The sequence below is a fragment of the Vespa velutina genome, chromosome 1 (assembly GCF_912470025.1).
Source record: "Vespa velutina chromosome 1, iVesVel2.1, whole genome shotgun sequence".
NCBI lineage: Eukaryota > Metazoa > Arthropoda > Insecta > Hymenoptera > Vespidae > Vespa > Vespa velutina.
The window spans coordinates 16167432-16187671 of NC_062188.1; the positions used below are offsets into that span (position 1 = coordinate 16167432).

At 28.3% G+C, this 20240-nt stretch overlaps 1 protein-coding gene and 3 long non-coding RNA genes across 4 annotated transcripts; 2 read left to right on the forward strand and 2 right to left on the reverse strand.

Annotated features, from left to right (window-relative positions):
- Positions 1 to 117: 117 nt before the first annotated feature.
- LOC124953093 (BCL2/adenovirus E1B 19 kDa protein-interacting protein 3) lies at positions 118 to 20172 on the forward strand. The gene is made up of 6 exons (XM_047504006.1): positions 118 to 385; positions 9541 to 9709; positions 10718 to 10805; positions 18574 to 18647; positions 18975 to 19130; positions 19219 to 20172. The coding sequence occupies exons 1-6, from the start codon at positions 343 to 345 to the stop codon at positions 19268 to 19270; spliced, it is 582 nt and encodes a 193-aa protein (XP_047359962.1). The 5' UTR covers positions 118 to 342; the 3' UTR covers positions 19271 to 20172.
- LOC124953125 lies at positions 179 to 806 on the reverse strand. Its single transcript, XR_007102125.1, has 2 exons — positions 667 to 806; positions 179 to 524 (listed from the first exon to the last, which is right to left on the reverse strand). It is a non-coding gene; the product is annotated as an uncharacterized LOC124953125 (long non-coding RNA).
- On the reverse strand, positions 1784 to 2883 carry LOC124953135. The gene is made up of 3 exons (XR_007102127.1): positions 2756 to 2883; positions 2596 to 2678; positions 1784 to 1955 (listed from the first exon to the last, which is right to left on the reverse strand). It is a non-coding gene; the product is annotated as an uncharacterized LOC124953135 (long non-coding RNA).
- Positions 15919 to 16603, forward strand: LOC124953130. The gene is made up of 3 exons (XR_007102126.1): positions 15919 to 16095; positions 16177 to 16298; positions 16437 to 16603. It is a non-coding gene; the product is annotated as an uncharacterized LOC124953130 (long non-coding RNA).
- Positions 20173 to 20240: the final 68 nt, after the last annotated feature.

Consider the following 20240-nt stretch of genomic DNA (forward strand, 5'->3'; position numbering starts at 1 on the left):
GGAAAAGAGAGATAGACGTTCCTTTGAATAACGTAGTCTTTCTCATCGTGCTTGACTTACATAGTATTACCCGGTGAGGCGCGCGCGGCTACATGATTGGTTAGCGCGGGCGAGCTGTATGTGTTGACGTTTCATCAAAACAAAGGCACAGCAACTACGCGAGAGGCCCGGGCTGGCATTTTATCGTGATAATTCGTAGCGAGTACGTCACGTTTCTACGTTAGTCATACGTGTACGCGCACGAAGTAAGTCGCTCGGTTGTACACGCTTTTTCGGATCGTTGTACTATTCGTGATTGTTGTTTAACGAAAGCCTAGTTTTTTTTTTCCTTGTGCATTAGATATGTCATCCTCGATGAAATTTACTTTGGATGAGCTCTTAGGAGGTAAGTAATGATCAAATCAACGCCCATCATCCCACGTTTAAAAATATATTATCATCACACGAAATTTGGCCATTTCACGGATATTTAAATATTTGGATTAGTCATCCTCTGGGAAAATTTCTTGCGAAGTTGGCATCCACTAAAATAAAGCGTTACCACTAATTCAATGTATGTATGTATCTCTTTCGAATAGGATTTAAGGAAATAAATAGATATTGCATTATTTTTGCTACGAAGTATGATACTTGTTCTTTCGTTTGTTTCGAAAAATTATCGTCTACCTTTGATGTTGAATCAAATGGATGTTATCCAGATCCTACGTAAATGCAGGACGCTAGCAGCTGTCATTGCCGACACAACGCGGCCATTGCGCCGCGTTTCTTTGCTTTCATAGCGTAAACAAACGCCGTTTCTTTTTGCGTCGTCGATAAACGTGTCGCGCGTGTATATATATATTATTAAGTGTTTATATATTATATATATATATATATATATATATATATATATATATATATAGCCACATTTATGAACAAATGTTCAATCGATTCCATATTTCCTTCAAAAGAATTATAAAATAGAATAGAATAGAACTTTCTTTATTATAGTAGAAGAAAATAAAAAAAAATGATTTTTGACGCAATTATATTTTGTTAGTAGATTCAACTCAATTCGACTTTCTCGTCCTTTCAATACCAAACAACTTTTGATCGCTAAAGATTTTATATAATTTTATAAAATTTTTATAGCATGCAAATCTATAATGCTTGCAAATAAAATATTATATATTATATAGAGATAAAATATTATATAGAGAAGAGAGAGAGAGAAAAAGAAAGAGTAGAATCATGTGAGATGGAAATTAATAAAGAAATGAATTCTCGACAGTCATCCGTATCTCGTTAATTTATACCTACGTAGAACGGATTTGTACATAATTTAATACAAACATGTATACATATATATATATATATATATATATATATATATATATATAAATGTATATATGAAAAAAAAAAAAAAAAAAAAAAAAAAAAATATACTCGTAAATATTTTTCTTTAAATCGAGCGATAAAACGGTTTGTGCGATTGTCTCGTCGTTTCAAGCAACGTTCACGTAATAACGACTCACGATCAGTTTTATTACGGAGCTTCCTATCTTGGTATATAATCTCTAAAAAAAATGCAATTTCTCATATCGATTATATATATATTTTTTTTTTCCTTTTTTTTTTTTTAAATTCTATTCTATTTATACTTAATATTAGACGCTTGACAAACATGAAATGCAAAATTTTCAAATATGTTGTCATCAATATTTGTCTTTGTTTAAAATTAAGATAATTTTTTTAATTCTTTTTTATTTCGGTGGAATATTTATCATTTTAATTTTTTGTGATTTGTTCTTTTCAAGTTCAATAAATTTTATAATTACATTTATATATATATATATAGCATACAGATATAACATAAAGATAAAAATAAACGAAGTGGTTAGATTATCTAGAGTATATTTTGAAGATGTATCCATCGATTAGACACTACGGAATTATCAGTGATCAAAGAGTAACATCTGTGAACAATATACAAAGTACATAGGAAACTTTTTGTAATATGCAAGAGCATCAGGTTGTTGGTGTATTGACGATATCGATAAAATAAAAAAAATTAAAAGAAAAATAAAAAAAATCATTTGACAATCATACGAAAATAATATTGTTACAACCAATAAAATCAAGACATTTTATCTCTTTGACTACAAATGTGTACACACACACACACACACACACACACACACATATGTGTATACACATATGTAAATGTCTGTATCTGTTTTTTACGAAACAAAACGAATGTTAAATATAACCTATATACGCCCATACGACGTGATAAAAATTATTAACAGAACGTTTGGCAGATTTTTTAATGGTTTATACAGGGTGAGCCAAATGTGATATTTTATATCAATTATTCTTTTTTTCAGGCTTTTCAAGTTAATTTCTTTCTTTCTTTCTTTTTCTTTTTTTTTGTCGGATTATAAAATTAAAAGCATAAGAACTTATATGAAAATATATTTCTTTTATTAAGTTCGTATATATATATATATATACACTCTTTGTTTGAGTAGTAAGACAAAGGGTTTACTATTTTCATATCTGACTCATATATCATCATTATCATCAAATCAAAAAAAAGATAGAGAATGTTCGTACTTGCTTATACTCATAAAATAGCACACAAAGTCGACAATTAGGTCAGTGTCCTTTCGGCTCAACTCGTATCGATCTCCTCCCGTCTATTTAAAATGAACTGCTATATATATATATATAGCGTTTTATATATAAATATATAGATATATATATTTATATATACCTCAAATTTTGAGAACGTGTTTTTCGTATCCAAGATCATGGCCAATGTTTTTGTTGGCCAATGACGATGCGGAGTCTGCTTTGGTCTACGTGCTTTGCTTTAGCGTACATGTGGCGGCGTCATTTCGTGGAAAACTGAAAACGTGACGACGGTCAGGCGATCAATAACCATATCTTTCCTAATCATTTCCTAAGATATCACTCGAGTATTAATTCTTATTTAAGAAATTTTTAATGAGAAGACACAAACATCATTCGAAGATCTGTTGCACCATATAAATTCCTTCTTTTTTTCTTTTTTTTTTTTTCCTGATTTTATTTTTCGCAAACTACTTATATATTAAAATTTTAATGTGTGTGTGTATGAAATATATAAAAATTATATTTATTAAATAATAATAATAATGAAATTTATATATATATTAAATAATATATCAAAAATTTAAATAACTAATATATACAAGTTATTTTTACGCAATACAATGTATTATAATTTGAATAGAAATAATTATATATATATTTATTTATTTATTTATTAATGTATTCTAATAATATGGTCTATTACATATATAAAATATAATACAAGATAATTATTATCTTGAACTTTTTAAAAATATTCTAGTAAATGATAATGATTTACGAAAAATGATTCTTTAAGCATCGTTTTTATCTCTTTGTACAATTTCTTTCGCGATTTTATCTATATACTTTTTATATACAATTCTATTATCATCGACTATCGATCTCATTTTTCTTAGGAAGCTGCAGGACGCTTACTAAAATACGTTTCAGTGTTTGTGTGTATGTGTGTGTGTGTGTATAAGAACAAAGCTGACGTCAGAGATATATCATTAACAGCAAGCTTGACCGAACGTGTATTTTTCGACCGACCAAATGATGAGTCATCTTCAGGAAACTTTTTTCCTTTTCTCTATTTTCTTTTCTCTCTTTCTTTCTTTCTTTTTTTTTCTTTTTTCATTTCTTCTTTTGTCCAAATACTTTGAATCCATCAGAAAACCCATCGATTTTCAGGTCAGAAAAATTGTGAAGAATGTCCAGGTTTAACCGGAGGAAACCTTTCGAAGGAAACAGATTCTTCATCCTTGGATTCTTAGTAATACTTTCAGTTTTTACAAAAATAGAAAAAAAAATATAGAAGAAAAAAGAAAGAAAGAAAGAAATTTTTCCCCGAAATGATTTCGATTGCACCAGAAATAAATCCATTATAGTAAATGTATATTGAATTTGGTAGATTATATTAACATATGTTATGTATGTAGATTATGTTAATAGGATTATTTTACTAATTATTTTATCATTCGTGTTATTTATTATTTACATAATCTCTAAAATGTTACATTTGCATTTAATACAGTTTAATATGTTATATTTACATATGCAGAAAATGTACATTTTAATATAGTTTAAATATACATTTATTTACAGTGTCAGAGATTTCCAAACTTTTACGGACCGAAAGTCATTTCGGAAACAGTAATTTTTTACGATCTACTTAGTTGCAATTTATATTTTAAAAAGAAAGATCGGATTGAATACAAAATATTAATTTACTACTTTTCACATTTGTTTTATTGCCTTTTTCATTGATATAAAATTTTAATATTTAATTGATATATAAATTTATAAATAAAATACCATTCGACGATTCCCAATATATAAAACTCTTTTATAATGAATATATATTAATATTTAACGTGACTCTCACAGTTTTGAAATCTCCGATTTATGTGTGATAAAACAAAAGCAAAAAGTAATTAAAGTAACTTCTTTACGAATTAAATTGATTGTTTTGTTTGACGGACAAAAAAACATCGATTAGAGAGAGGAGGGGAGGGAGAGAGAGAGAGAGAGAGAGAGAGAGAGAGAGAGAGAGAGAGAGAGAGAGAGAGAGAGAGAGAGAGAGAGAGAGAGAGACAATGTGTAATAATTAAATAGTATTTGAGGCGACAGACTGGCGAAAGAGGCCATTCAGTTGATTTCTATTTTTAAATACTGTTGTCGACTCATTTAAATTCTTCCGTGTACTGTGATTTAAAATTGTGACTTACGCACTAAATGTCATTCTTTTTTTGTCTACGACCCTTTATTTCAATCATTTCAACACATGTTTAAAATTCACAGCATATTTAAAATTATTTTGATTGTGATATCTTTTTTCTTTTTTTTTTTTTTTTTTTTTTTTTTTTTTTTACAGTGAAATCTCAAAAAGAATTGGAGATCTTCTCCATCAATATATCGAAACAAAAATTTTATTATCATTCCCTTATACATATAAAAAAAAACTCGTTAAGAGAGTCTTATCTATTTGACTTTCTAATAATACGCCTGGTTATGAACCTAGAACGAATATAACTTGCAACTTCTATTCAACTTCGAAGTGCAATATAATCGCAAGTTTCCGGTTCATATTATAATTATTGCGAAACTATAGGTTTAAATCATACAGATAATTTGCAATATCAGTTTTCTTTTTTCAGTATATCACAAATGAGAGAGCCTTGCCAAGGAATATATATAATTATTTTTTTCTTATATATGTGATTAACTTAAAATACTTGATCACGCGAGGTTATCCTTTCGATACTTTCCGGAAAAAGAATAAATTTTCATGAAAAGAAAAGAATTTTTCAGTTCCTTGTAAGAAAGTTGGATAAGTTACATGACCGCAAATTCTTTCTTTATCGATCTCTCTCTCTCTCTCTCTCACTCTCTCTTATAATAATTTTTCTTATATAATAATTTGGTGAAAGTTTTCGCGGTAAGGAATTTTAATTTTTTCATTTGCGAAGATTTTTCAATTAACTGAGAGAAATAACTTCCTATCGTATATAAGAAAAATGTGATTTAATTTAAATTTTAGAAACGAAAGAGAATTAGAAAATTATAGGAATGAAAAATAAAGTATTATAACCGATTATAATTTATTTGTTATTTATTGTGTGAAATAACATTGTAATTGGATTATTATCATATGCTCGTATCATATCGGTCAGATAATCTTGGCATAGATAAATTGGTATAAAAGTTTTCAAAGACCGTGGAGGCATTGGACACATATCGAAAGAGGATGTATGCATATATATATATACGACAATATGCATCGTAACAACACTTGTGTAGAATCAACACGTGTGGCCTTGGCTTGGTAAACAGCATGCGTGATAGCTGCTGTTTCGATTTTCGACTCAACGTCCGGCCTTTAGCTGATCGAAAATACTTTTTAGTTTTAAATGGATATAAATATTAATGGTAATACCATTTAAAATGATGCGTTAACACTGAATCCACTTTATATATTATTGGATTAGAAAAGTAAAACTTATGGAGCTTGTACTTCTTTTTCTATTAATAAGTGTTTATGTACGAGAATATATGCATTTATAAGATTTATAATTGATTACGAATGAATTTATATTACCATAATTTACCGGAGTATACTTTAATTGAGAACGCTCATAAATGTGTTATTTATTATTTATTAACATTATATAAGAATATAATATATAACATTTTATAGAATAGTATGATAATATATTATCCTAGTATAATTGAATAATATATTAACATTGTATATAAGTCTTGATATCGTAGTATATCTCATGGTTGGCCAATTTTACTTAGCTTTTTTAAAATTACTATTGCTAAAACATTTGCAATAATCTTCTTTTCGAGGATTCATAATCGGTTGCATAAGTTTCATCAATCGACGTAACTCCTTCATATCGATCTTTACCAGATCTTCAGTAATTACATAATCACAGTTGTCAATTTTATCCAAATCGAATGTACTTTCAAATTTCTCGGATATCATTCCTTTTTTGGTGCTCTTTTTTATCGAAACGTTAGAGGAATTAGGGAAACTTTCGATGTTATAATAATCATCTCTTTGCGTAAACATTTTGAATAATTAGAAAAGCTCTTCGTGCTTGCACGAATTATACCATAAATTTTCGTGGAATAGATCAAAGAGATGCCGGAATGTAAATGAAACGTCAAAAAAAGAAACAAAAAAAAAAGGTTAAGAAAAAAGAAAATCGTCCTTTCTTTCTTCAATTTTTTTTCCTTTTCATTTACTTGAAAATTAGAAATAAAAAAAACGAACAAGTGCGCGATGAGATGATTATGTATCTAATAGAAACAGGATGATCGTATCTTCAAGCTCTATTTGTAAGCAGACTAGATTCTTGTGGGAAATAAAAGCAATTTTCCCATTCATGCATTTTTCATATATAGGGTGTCTGGATTGGGTCATTATCTATAGGATAGATCAAAAGATTCTAGATAATTTAAAAAATCGATTATTTTTTACTAAAACTTTCAGGCTAATTTTCTTTTTTTTATATTATGGAATGACAAATCTGAAAAAAAATTCGAAAAAGAACAATTTATTTTTAAAATTACCTGGAAAATTTTGGCTCAGCTAGGAACTTGCGGGCCAACTTATATTTTGAAAAATAATGTGAATTAATAAAAACGATTTTAAGTAATGAAAATTGCTATAATTGTGAATTCTCTTCAAATGCATTTGGGATCAATTTGATTTTTACTTCAGATTTTTTTTGAGCGGTCGTTAACCCAACAAGGACTTCTACAGTGCAATCGAATAACTGCAGAAGCAATTGTGTATATCTCTAATCCTTCACCGATCGAGATATATATATATATATATATATATATATATATATGTACACACATATGTATGCGTATGTGTATGTGCACGTGTATGTACGATACTAAAAAGAACGTAGTGTTGATAAGCGTTCTTTGAGCATTTGTATGCATGTAATGAACATTATATATGAAGATAATAGATATATTTCGTTTCGTTACATTCAGTGCTTCTTACTTCATTTCTATTTCTTAGAAAGAAGACAATTAATCGATTACGTACATATTCTTTTTGATTGATTGATTATTGTTAGTTTTTTATTGCTTTTTCTTTTCTTTTCTTTATATAGATTCTCGTTGAACATATACATATACAAAAAATACAAATTATTTTCTAATCTAAGCGAAATTTTTAAAAAATTCTTTACAAAGATTTAAACAAAATTATAATATATAACATTTCTATAAATTTGTTTGTGTATGTCTATTTAAATTTTAATATATGTGCATTTTGTAAAAATAATATTAAAAAATATTAACATATGCAATATATATATTGCATAGATACGTATATATATTCAATTTAAATAAAAAATTTTTTTTAACATCTAAAACCATTACTGTTTGTTTAAAAAAAAAAAAAAAAAAAAAAAAAAAAAAAAAAATGCTCGGGTTGAAAAAATCAAAAAGTTCATTTCATCGTGTTAGCCGTTAGTCATCGAAAGTTATACGCTTTTAATTACGCGTCATACTTGTATGTAGTGTAAACATATTTACGTAATTCTGTGATAATTAGAAAAGATGGTGACATGAACTGATTAATATCGACCACATATACATACATACATACATACATACAGGTTCTTCTCTTTTTAACGACAATCGAAAGGTCTATCGAATATTATGAAAATGAAGAAAAAGTGAAATATATCGCAACTAGGTGTGTGTGTGTGTGTGTGTGTGTGTGTGTGTGTGTGTGTGTGTAAATACATCCATCACTTCTTATTAGTAAATCGAACTCTCAAGTATACGAAATTATTCGTTTTCACGTAATAATAATGTTTGCGTTTTCATATAATCGAGAATGAGATCGAAGAATCAAACTACGCTTATAAAGAAGTTTCATGGACATTTAAATTATAATAAGTACAGAACGAGGAATAAACAACGAGAACTTCGTGAGAATATTGTAAGCTGAGATGAAGGTCTCCTATTACGTTGTGTACGTGATATCGACGATAGATTATGATAGCAACAGATTGCATGATCATATATGTTTGTATCATTTTTATTCAAATAAATACAAAAATGTACATGTGTATATATAAGTATATGTAATATATATCCTAAAAATAATATTTTGGATTGGCCGATAAGTAATGTCAATATTTTTAACTGTTGAACTTCTCTTAATGACAATACAACAATTTTCAAGATTATTTTTCAACACTATTTTTAGTTTTATAATCTAATTTTCATACATATTACACATTTTTATTAATACAAAGATGATTCTTGAATTGAAAACGCTTTATAAATATTAGATTCATTTATTGTTATTCATACAATAATCGATAAAACAACTTCCTTTGTACGTCAGTGTATAGACTCAATATAGACCCAAATATGACGCAACGATCGTCTTGATTACTTACGTTATTTAAACTGAGGAGCCTTGACCGTGATCTCGCTTTGTCATCAATTTCTCTATCGTTCGATAACGTTCTGACTTATAATTTAATCACGTTATTATCTTTAATTACTATAACTTTTCGATTTTCACGAAATCTGATTTAATCCACGTGGTCCGCGTTCGTTCGTTCGTTTGTTCGTTCGTTCGTTCGTTCGTTCGTTCGTTCGTTCGTTCGTTCGTTCGTTCGTTCGTTCGTTCGTTCGTTCGTTCGTTCGTTCGTTCGTTCGTTCGTTCTCATGAGAAACTGTAATCTATCGTAGTCTAGATAAGAGTAACAAATGCTGATATTAAATTTAAAACACTATCCTAAAAGATTTGCTAAATTTCAATGAAATAAATTCCAAAATCCACAATTGTCTAAATTGCAATTTAATTCGTAAAAAAGATCATAAAAGATTTTTATTGGAAAAAAATCGACATCTTTTTATCGTAATCGTAAACAATTTATATTAAAAAATTTACAGAATCATGGGTGGAAGTGAATCCGATATCTGCTGAAAGACGAACACCCTTGCCATTCAACAGTGGTGGCGAAGAATATCTAAGACTTCTGAGGGAAGCACAGAGAGATTCAACGCAATCGTCTGCCAGGCATTCTTTAGCATCCTCACGTCGAGATACTCCTAGAGACAGGTAAAAATTGTTCTCTTTTCAATAGTTTCCGTCTCGCAAATAATTCTGAATACATAGCAGATGGAAATCGTTCTGAATAAACAGCAGATGGAAATCGTTCTGAATGCACAGCAGATGGAAATCGTTCTGAATACACAGCAGATGGAAATCGTTCTTTGTGTGTGTGCGTACACGCGTGCGGGTGGATGTTTATTTATTTATTTGTTTATTTATTTATTTATTTGTTTATTTATTTATTTGTTTATTTGTTTGTTTGTTGTGATTACACAAATATATTGAAGCATATATTTACGATAAAAAAAGAGCACTGTCAAGAAAAGTTAAAATGTTATCTTTAATATTGATTTTATGGCTTACAAACTCGTGACTCCAAAAAGACGATTAATCATAATTTTCTTCTTTTTTTTTGTATTTTTTATTTTTTTATTATTTTTTCTTTTTTTTATTTTCTATTTTTTATAAATGAGACCATTATTGGATTATTGACATAATCCGTAAAGATAGAAAATATTGTTGAGGTAAAGATATTCAATAGTATAATCATCACAACGTTCTACATGACAGTGTCTTTTATGGGTAGAGAAAAAACAGCTTCTATTTTCTCTCAACACTTTTCGTTCTTCTCATGACGGCGGGGTAAGGGGACGAAAGAAATAAGCCGTCTTTATGACTCACGAACGAAGAAGAAAGAATCTTTTTTTGGAGCGAGCGTTTCTTTGTGCGCTACTTGGATTCGTTCTAAAAGAAATTTTTTTGTGAAAAAAACGAATTAATGACCGTTTTTTACCTTTTTAAAAAAGAAATAAAGAGAGGGAAGAAAAAGTGATGACTGTCTTTTCTTAAAATTTAATTTTAGTACGACTTTGATATTGGAAACCAAACGAACTTTGCTAATGCTAAAGTAAAGCTAAAAATTCCGATTTATGTAAATAATTAAAATAAATGATATAATCGAAAAATGTGTAATATCCATAGATCATAAGAGAAATTTATTTTTTTCTATTTTAGCCCGAAGAGTCCACCTAACAGCCCGAATACGGAACTTTCTACTGAAGATGAGCTCAAAGGGGTCTACATAAATTACAACTGCAACAAGGTCAGTTTAGAAAATCGATTGTAATAACCCGTATTGTGTGAGGTGTGTCGCATAAATCTCAGAATGAAGCGAAGTACCTACCTACGCGCGCGCACACACGAACATATGGTTAACTTTTGTGGTCGATCACCAAAGTCTTTAGAAAAACCACAAGCCTGATCCATTCGATCCAAACGGAAGTAGGACTCTAGTCGTTGTAAAAGATCTCGCAAAAGATCAAAATCATTCGAACATTTCATTTGAAAGTAATCATCGAAGTCATTCTGTTTATTCTTCCGGATTGTTAACATTGTTTCGTATGCAATCGACAAACTAACAGAGAGGTTATATATATATATATATATATATATATATATATATATATATATATATATATATATATATATAATATGCAACTGGTTTTATCGAACGAGCTTTACCTTCTTTACAAGGTCCTCGGATCAGTGACTCTATCAACTCTGCGACTGTGTGTATACACCTCTACCGTCAATAGGTGCGGTAATTTACCGAATACGGCTTTGGAATTGCTTTGAAGAAAAAAGTTATATGTATATCGAGCAGATGTTTTTTTATTTAACTATATGTATGTACAGTCAAGATTTTTTTTTACATTCCATTAATTTTACATAAATTATGCGAAAGCATTTAACAAAATTTATTTAAAATATTAAATGTAATATAAACGCAAAACGTGTATTCGATTAATTAATGATGATTATTAAATTATTCAAAATTTGCAATATAATAAGAAAAAAGAAAATATGAAGTATATACTTAATTATAATCTCTTAATATACATCTCTTCGTAGCTCAGAATACTTAACAAAAATATCAACCAATTTCAATGAAAATTCTTTCGATGAATTCACTTTCTCAAGTACTTTCGTACTATTGAAATTGAAGTGTTGCGTTGTATGATAATAATATATACAAGTATGTAAACTTACTTATTATTGTATATAATATCGAAATGTAATCAAAATAGTTTATTAGTTTACTTTATAAAATCACTAACTGTTTCTCTTATAATATTATTACTAGAGTTTCTCTCTCACGGTTTCAATTTTCTCGTACGTCCATCGAGAAGGAATTTCGTGATAAGATTTACCAAGATGGTATCGTTTACTTTAATTGGTTTACATCTACCGTTCTCGCATCTTTCTCGTTACTTATACGTACAACCTAGTGACAAGAAGTAGGACAAGAAGATCGTATGATCATTGTAATCGAATTAACGTCGCCGTCATTTTCCAATTCATTTCAACGATTCATTCTGATCTTCGCTTTTAGTAAGAGACCATTCTGGTTTACCAGGGTCATGTGTCCATTTATACTTTCCCGATACGTTATTATGTATTATGAAAGATTCTGACACCGATTCTTGTATCATAATAATTTATAATTTTAATATTATACAACATGTTCCTGTAGATCTACATATATAAAAAATACTGTATTCGATTCAATTCTTATCGAATATTTTTCGCATTATTATTTTACGTAGAAAAAAACAAACAAAGTTCTCAAACATAAATAATAATTACCTATTCATAAGACATATTTCTCGGAAAAGACTACATATACCTGTATCTCAAATCATGTCCATGTGAAATGTTTGTCTCTTCTGCCACACGCGTACATATGTATGTATTGATTACTCGTAGTGTTGATAATAAGAAGGCTTAAGTTGTCCGGCAAGTTTATCTTCTGGGGGGGGGGGGGGGGGGACAGAAAAATATTATAAGGCGAAAATAGTAACAAAGAAACATTTATCTTCAAAGTGAGTAATAATGATAATGAGGTGAAACTTCTTGATTTCGTAGAATTTTTCTTTCTTTCTTTTTTTTCTGTTTTTATTTTCCCCCCTTTCTTTTTTTCTTCGTAAGTCATTGATACCAAAATATTATTCGTTATAATCTTTTCGTGAAGATAAAAACTTTATCATAAATATTTCTTAGTTTCTTTTTCTTTTTCTCCCTTACTAAGAAAAAGAAAATTGTAAGAAGATTAAAACTTTTATAGTTCCTATAGTTTTTTTTCTTCCCAAGGAATTACGAAATGATCATCTAAAATTTTTAGATATTTAAAAAGAAAATTAAAATTTATATAGTTCTTTCAAGTTTTTGTTTTCGATTGATTTTCTTTTTGTTAAAAAAAAAAAAAAAAAAAAAAAAAAAAAAAAAAAAAATCGCTTAAAATTAAGTTTTACTATAAATGGAATATCGACAAACTATTCCCTTTCTGATCTTCCCCTACATGTAAAACTAGACTTGGGGCGCAAAAGGTGATGTGAAAGTTACTATAATCCCTACCTCTACTATGATTCGCAACAGCGTTGCCAAGCTGGATTGTTGAAGCATTTGCTCAAACAAGCTGTCCTTTTAATAATCCTTTCGCAGCTGCCGTTAGCTATGTGTTTGCCCATTCATTTAATAAACAACTGTCATAGACATGTTTCAATAATCATCATTGATTTAATCAAACTAAGATCTTTTTATACTAATTATTTCTTTTTGATACTCTCTCCAAATTATTTACAGAGTTATCTCTATTAATGGAAATGTTCAAATTAATTTCATTGGCTTAAACACTAATTATTCTTTTTCGAATTGTCTCTTATAATTTTGTAGAGTTGTTTATTAGTTAAAATATTGTTCAAATTAATTTCATCATATCTAGTCGAAGGATAAAAAAGATTGAAAGCTTTCTAATTCTTGAAATGAATAGTAGATATTTCTAAAGTTTGATATTATATTACTTTTTATATACTTTTTCTATACTATTCCCATATTATATGCCTTACTTTATCCTTTCTATTACATAGAAAAATGTATATCTCGTTACACGCATCGCTAATCCTTGGGAATTGTATTTCTTATATTATATATATACGTTCAAGCTTTACGTAGCTAACACTACATTACCTGTAATTGAATGCTCACGTTCGTTTTTTACTGATGAGAGAGAGAGAGAGAGAGAGAGAGAGAGAGAGAGAGAGAGAGAGAGAGAGAGAGAGAGAGAGAGAGAGAGAGAGAAAGAGAGAAAGAGAAAGAGAGAGACGTTTATAGAGTCTAATGTAAGATGTATTATCATCAAGGACATTGTCATATACAATTTTTATCGTTACTATTTCAATTTTTGCTCCTGATACTTTATAAATAATTAATAAAAGTTTGTAGGGAGAAAATTGCAAAATGAATAATATGATTGAATATATTTTATAAACAAAATTAAGACGTTTGAACTGTTTATTTACAAACTTTTAAGAAAGAATTGAAATATATTTGAAATGCATATTTATTCGAATGAAAATTGAACTATTTATTTTTAAAAACATCAAATAATTTTCTATGAAAACGTGATGTAAAAGAAAGAAAAACATAATTTCGTAAGACAGTGATCTCGGATTTACTTTGAAATTAATACGCATGTATTACAGTACACATAAAAAGAAAATAAAAGAAAAATTAAAAGGCATATCATATGATCTTTAAAAGAAATCTCGACGATTCTTGTTTCTATCTACTCTTCCTCTCGTTCGATGCAACAAACCGGTTGAACTGCTTGCACCACTGTTTAAATCGTACCAAAGCCGCGTTACGACTTTTGTAAATGTGTGCAAGTGCACGCGAATAAATGCACTTCGAATGTGTGCTAATACGCTAAAATGCTACTGTTTTATTTCGAAGAGGAAGATGAAGTAACAATTACTCCATAAAAGAGAATGCAAACTTTAGATAAAGTATTCGCATCTCGAAAAGGATGCTTTATTTATTTATTTATTTTTTTTTTTAATTATTATTATTAATTAATATAATAATATTTAAAACAACAACACATAATATAGATCCAAGTCAATAATTACTTATAATTTATTTTCTTTTGGTTATCACACATTAAAAAATAAATATTGTCCATTTAATTTGGAAAGTTATTAGTTTCAAATGATCCATATAGATTGTCGTTATTATTTTGCGTAAATGGAAATTGTCTGAGGTATAATTACACATCGGAGAATCTCTCCCTCGCGTTTTGCGTGTTTATTTGCATGTATATATGTAAGTCATAAAAGATAAGCTTAATCTATCTATAAATCTATAAGCTAGGAATAAAATAGCAACGTAAAAGCTGAAGTATAAGATACGGATGTTCGTACGTATAGTAAATGCGACCTACAATTGTTTGATTAAAATAATCTTTTATAAGAAGATTATCAGACTAAGGAAAAAAAATAGCAAGCAAAAAACAAAAAAAAAATAGAGGTGTACAGATTGTGTAACCTGCGCGTACGTGTGTACATGCATTGTATCTTCCTATATATATAGTGTTGAACTTTGCGTCTCTGTTCGTACATACGTGCTCGATCTCACGTGATTCATGGTTACCTGTAATCTGCAATTCGTTTCTTCATTTTTATTACTTGGTTAATAATAATTCGAGAAATTGTATTATTTCAATTAATTAAAAAAAAATCTTACTTAAAGATAATTTATAGAAATCGTAAAAAAAAAGTTAGAAAGATAAAGAGAAAAGTAAGATAGTAAGATAATAACAAAATGTATTTTTTTTTTTTTTTTTTAAGAATATGATATACACTACGTAATTGCATGTATACACGGGTGTATTAAAAATATTTGATTTTGGCGCGCTCTGGGGGAGAGAAGAAAAATATTCCCACTAGAGGGAAGAACGATACGTTCATTGTTCCATTGTCATTGAAGTACAATATAGAGAAGTTCTATTGCGATTATGTATAGATTGCGCGTCGCACTGCGTCTCAAGAGAATTTAGTCAATGAAAAGAAAGATGAGCGACGATGCAGTTTCTGTCACTGTTCGATGAGTGGCTTCCTCGCATCTGCTAACTTTGTCATTGCTACATGTTATAAAAAACAACAAGAGAGAGAGAGAGAGATAGAGGGAGAGAGGGAGAGAGAGAAAGAGAGAGAGAGAGAGAGAGAGAGGGAGAGAGAGAAAGAGAAAGAGAGAGAGAGAGAGAGAGAGAGAGAGAGTCTATAATGTTGACGTTTAGTATCTCTCGACCAATCAGAGGACATAACACGGTCACGCCATGCGCAGTAATGGTGACTCCGTTCTTAAAGTGAGGGCACGCAACGTTTCTAACATTGTCGCGCATCGCACCAAACAAATCGATCTTTCTCCATATAGTATTGCATACATATATGTATACGTCCACATATATATACATATATATATATACGGATCAATTTTTAGTCATATCGACGATTTATCGTCGTTTAGAACAAAAGAATGTCACATATAAAAGATATGTACGAATATAAATATATTCATTGATTTTGAAAATAATATATTCATTTACATGGATAGTCACATGTTCTTTTTTACCATAGATTGTCGACGAACGAATCTCAAACGTCACTATCCTTTTCTTTTATATCAGCTGTAATTACTATTATTACTGGATAGGTCACGTGGACGGAACAGCGCATTATTCTTTTTGTGCTGTATTTATGTGTGTGTATATGTATATATATATATGTATATATATATATATATATAATTGCAATCGCTAAATATCTTTTTCACCCTTTTACGTCATTCATTCATTTATTTATTTATTATTTTGTTATTTTGGATTTTTTTTACATAGAGTTATTTACACATCACGAACTCTTCTATGGATAGGATATATAATTGTGCATATATGTATATATAAATTACATAGAAATTACAATACATCTTATCTGTATTTATGTCGTAATTACAATGACATACGAAAATGTGCGTCATTAGTTATGCATAACGAGAGTCAACAAATGTATGTAAATATATTTCTTTATTTTTTCTTCGTCATATATATGTTTTATCTTCAAAGTACGAAAGTAGAGAAAAAAAGGTAGGAAAGAACTCGACAATATAGCAAAAAAAGTACCGTTTTTTAACCTAAAAATTTACCTTTCATCTAATTTAATCTTAATGTTGGTTAAGAATATAGTAATAATAAATTAATTGATATAATTAACTTAAGAATTAAGTTTATTTGTGTATTTTAATATAGCACGTAATATAAATCATAAAATTGATATTAAAAATCAAAATGATATTAAAAAAAATTTCGAAATATTTCGAGCAATATTACACTATTTTTCTATTTGTTCATTCACACAATAAGAAGATATATGTATGTATGTACATATACATTATCTCGACGTAACGATTTCCATTATTCAAAGCTTGTATATTTAAACGATGAATAGTAAAACCACACATTTGCTTGCAAGCTATGTGAACCGTTATTAGAGCCGTTTGAAAACTTCGCGGCTTTTTTCACTTTAAAAATGAAATTGATACATTAGAAAAAAAAAACAAACTACATATTCTTCAAATTTCACTTTTGATTAATCTTCTTCAATTCTTTATAAATTTTCTTCATAATTATTTCTTTTTTATCATCAAATTTATGTAAATCTTTAATCATTTTTTCTTTTCTTTTGGTTTCTTTTTTCTTTCCTTTACCGAAAAATTAATTAAAATATTTATATTACGCATAATATACTTGAAGATGTAAACAAAGTGAATAAAAAAAATGTTCATTAGAAAATGATTTAGTTATTCGTTACAAAATCGTACTTGATACTTAAAAACAATTTTTATGAATTGTATTAATTTGCTGTTTAATGTTATCGAAGTAAAGAACATTTATGAGATAATATTTATTGTTGGGAGATTTAAAACATATATGTCGTCAAGATTATTATACTTAACCTTAACGTTTTCTTTAAAGAAAGTTTTTTTATTTACTCTTTTTTAAATCATTTAATCGTTTTAATAAGTAAATCTCAATTACATTTATTTCTCATGATGTTGAATCATAATTATATCAAAAATATAGTTTTATTGCTGCGTCATATAAATAATAAAAAAGATGTCAATTTTGTTTTAGTAGATTTCTCTTTGACATTAACTGCTGCGCGTTTATCTAAGATCGGCTATGCGTTGACTATTTTAAGAATTTGTTTAGTCGTATTTATTAAACTTGGCAAAGTTTTCGACATGCTTAGATTTTTATTTACTTTTCTGGATATCTAAAGAAAATCAAGACAAGTAAACCGACAATAAATCATTCGTACAAATTTTATATTTTTCAATGGAGATTAGAATAATTTTTTTTGTGTCACACATGTTCCAAAAATGGGACCTTTGATAACATAAAGATGATGTTTACGCGAGCATAGAAACGACATTGAATTGCAATATAAAAGACGTATTAAGCAATGGGTCAATTACATGGTTGCCCGAACGTCAGAGGTTATCCTTAAATAGAAATAATTAAATTTCTTTCTGAACATAGAGAAATCATTAAAACTGTCCATTTCTAGAAATTTTTGTTTCGACTTTTTTTGTTTTACAAATGGTTTAAAACCGAAAAAAAAATAAGATTTAGGTCATATTTTTTGTTTCGTATTATTTGCTTAATTTTTGTACAGTTTTACTTAATATTTCTGTTTCTATATTTATTCATATGTATAAAGATCTCAACATTCTGTTATATCTTGGTTAAGTAAACTTATCACTCTAACACACAGAAATAGTATGTTTATAGGTCGCTATTAATATAGACGTAATAATATATCCTACTTGATAATATTTTTTTGAAAGTAACGATTATGTTTCTTTATATCCTCTCGTAAAAATTCGCTATTAAAATAAAATCTTTTTTTTCTACCCATTACTCATCATATATACATTTTAAACATGAATGATTATAATTTTTTGCCTCTTTGTAGGAAGGCGAACTATTAGACAAAAGTATGGATTGGATTTACGAGTGGAGCTCACGTCCTGATCAGGCACCACCGAAGTAAGATAAATATTATATCGTCTTTATAGAAACATTACAGTCAATAAATAGAGCCTCAAAAAAAATATTATTTATAGACCAAAAGTTGTTAAGTAATTTTAAAAATTGTTTCTTTTTTAGAACCTTTTATGTTTAAAATTAGATTTATAGTTTTACAATCTGAAAAAAAAGTTAATCTGAAAGTCTCTAAAAAGAATAATTAATTTTTAAATCACTTAGGAACTTTTGGTCCTCATCCTGTAGTTTTAATATATAGTATCTATGATATAAAATAAAATTAATCTTTTCATAATATCTATTGCTAACGCTTTGTTCTTTATTTTTCAGGGACTGGAAATTTAAGCATCCTCTTGGTATAAATAAGAAAAAAACTTACAGCATTCGTACTGCAAAAGTTGGTAAAAATGGATTGTTTTCTAAAGAAGTACTTTATACTTTAATCCTCACGAATGTTTTGTCCTTATTAATTGGAACTGGTCTTGGGTAAATAATATTTATATACCTTTATAATTATTCATTTTTTCTTCTATTTTTATTCGAGATTAATAGATGTTTTTAACATTTTCATTAGGGTTTGGCTTACCAGGCGAGGTCTGCTGTTGTCCCGCGTTGCCATTGAGTGAAGATAACAAAGTGATCTTAATTAGGATTGTCGCATTCTAGATTTGCAAGAAAAGGGGAGGGGAATATAAACTGATAATTGGAAAGCATGAAAGACTGAAAAGCAGATTGGGAGGCGATAAAGCCTAAAAAAGATACAGAAAAAAGCGCATAAATTTTTGAAGGTCAATGTTAGCACCTTCTCCTCTAAATCCTGCTCCTCTTCGATTATACGATACTTCTTGAGTAATTTGTATCACTTAATTAATGCGCGTCATATGTTTAAGGAAAACATTTAAAAAAAAAAAAAAGTTAAAATAAATTAATAGAAAAAAGAAGAGGAAAAGAAAAAGATTATACTATATAATGAAAATATTAAAAAAAAAAAAATAAAAAAAAAAATAAAAAAAAATGAAAAAAATATATATATATAAGAAAAAACAAAAAGAAGATAAAAAATTATTTACAGTAGTCTAGATTTGTGCGGGAAAAAAATGTGTCCATTTTATACCATTTCTAATGCGTTTCTATTTGCGATAGTCAATAGACATAGCTTGAATAATATTTATCAGTAACTGATTATTGCCTGTTAGATTGGAAGAAACGAGCTGGAATGAAAGAGCAGCATCAGTAACGAATGAGAGAGAACGAAAGTAAGACTTAGATTGATTGTGTTTTAAGTATAGAAGTGCACAGATAAGGAAATAAAATGCGAGAATTCTCATCATACTATAAACAATTACGACTTCATTCCCTTCATTTTGGAATAATCTTGACACATTATATTTATTATTCGAACTGCACGATGATTTGTATAATAAAAAAAGAACAAAAACAAAAAAAAAAGTAAAAGGAAAACTAAACGGATACACACAATGTTATACACAGAAAAAATTATTCACAAAGGAGACTTTGATGGTCGAACGAAGACACAAAATTTATACTTTTTTTTTTTTTAATGCTATTATCATATCATGTTTAAAATACAGAGTT

Excerpts from the sequence above, each read along its gene's own strand:
- LOC124953093 (XM_047504006.1), top strand. The coding sequence starts at position 343 with ATGTCATCCTCGATGAAATTTACTTTGGATGAGCTCTTAGGAG. Across the intron at positions 386-9,540 it reads TTTGGATGAGCTCTTAGGAG|AATCATGGGTGGAAGTGAAT; the intron begins GTAAGTAATGAT and ends AAAAATTTACAG. Across the intron at positions 9,710-10,717 it reads CGAGATACTCCTAGAGACAG|CCCGAAGAGTCCACCTAACA; the intron begins GTAAAAATTGTT and ends TTTCTATTTTAG.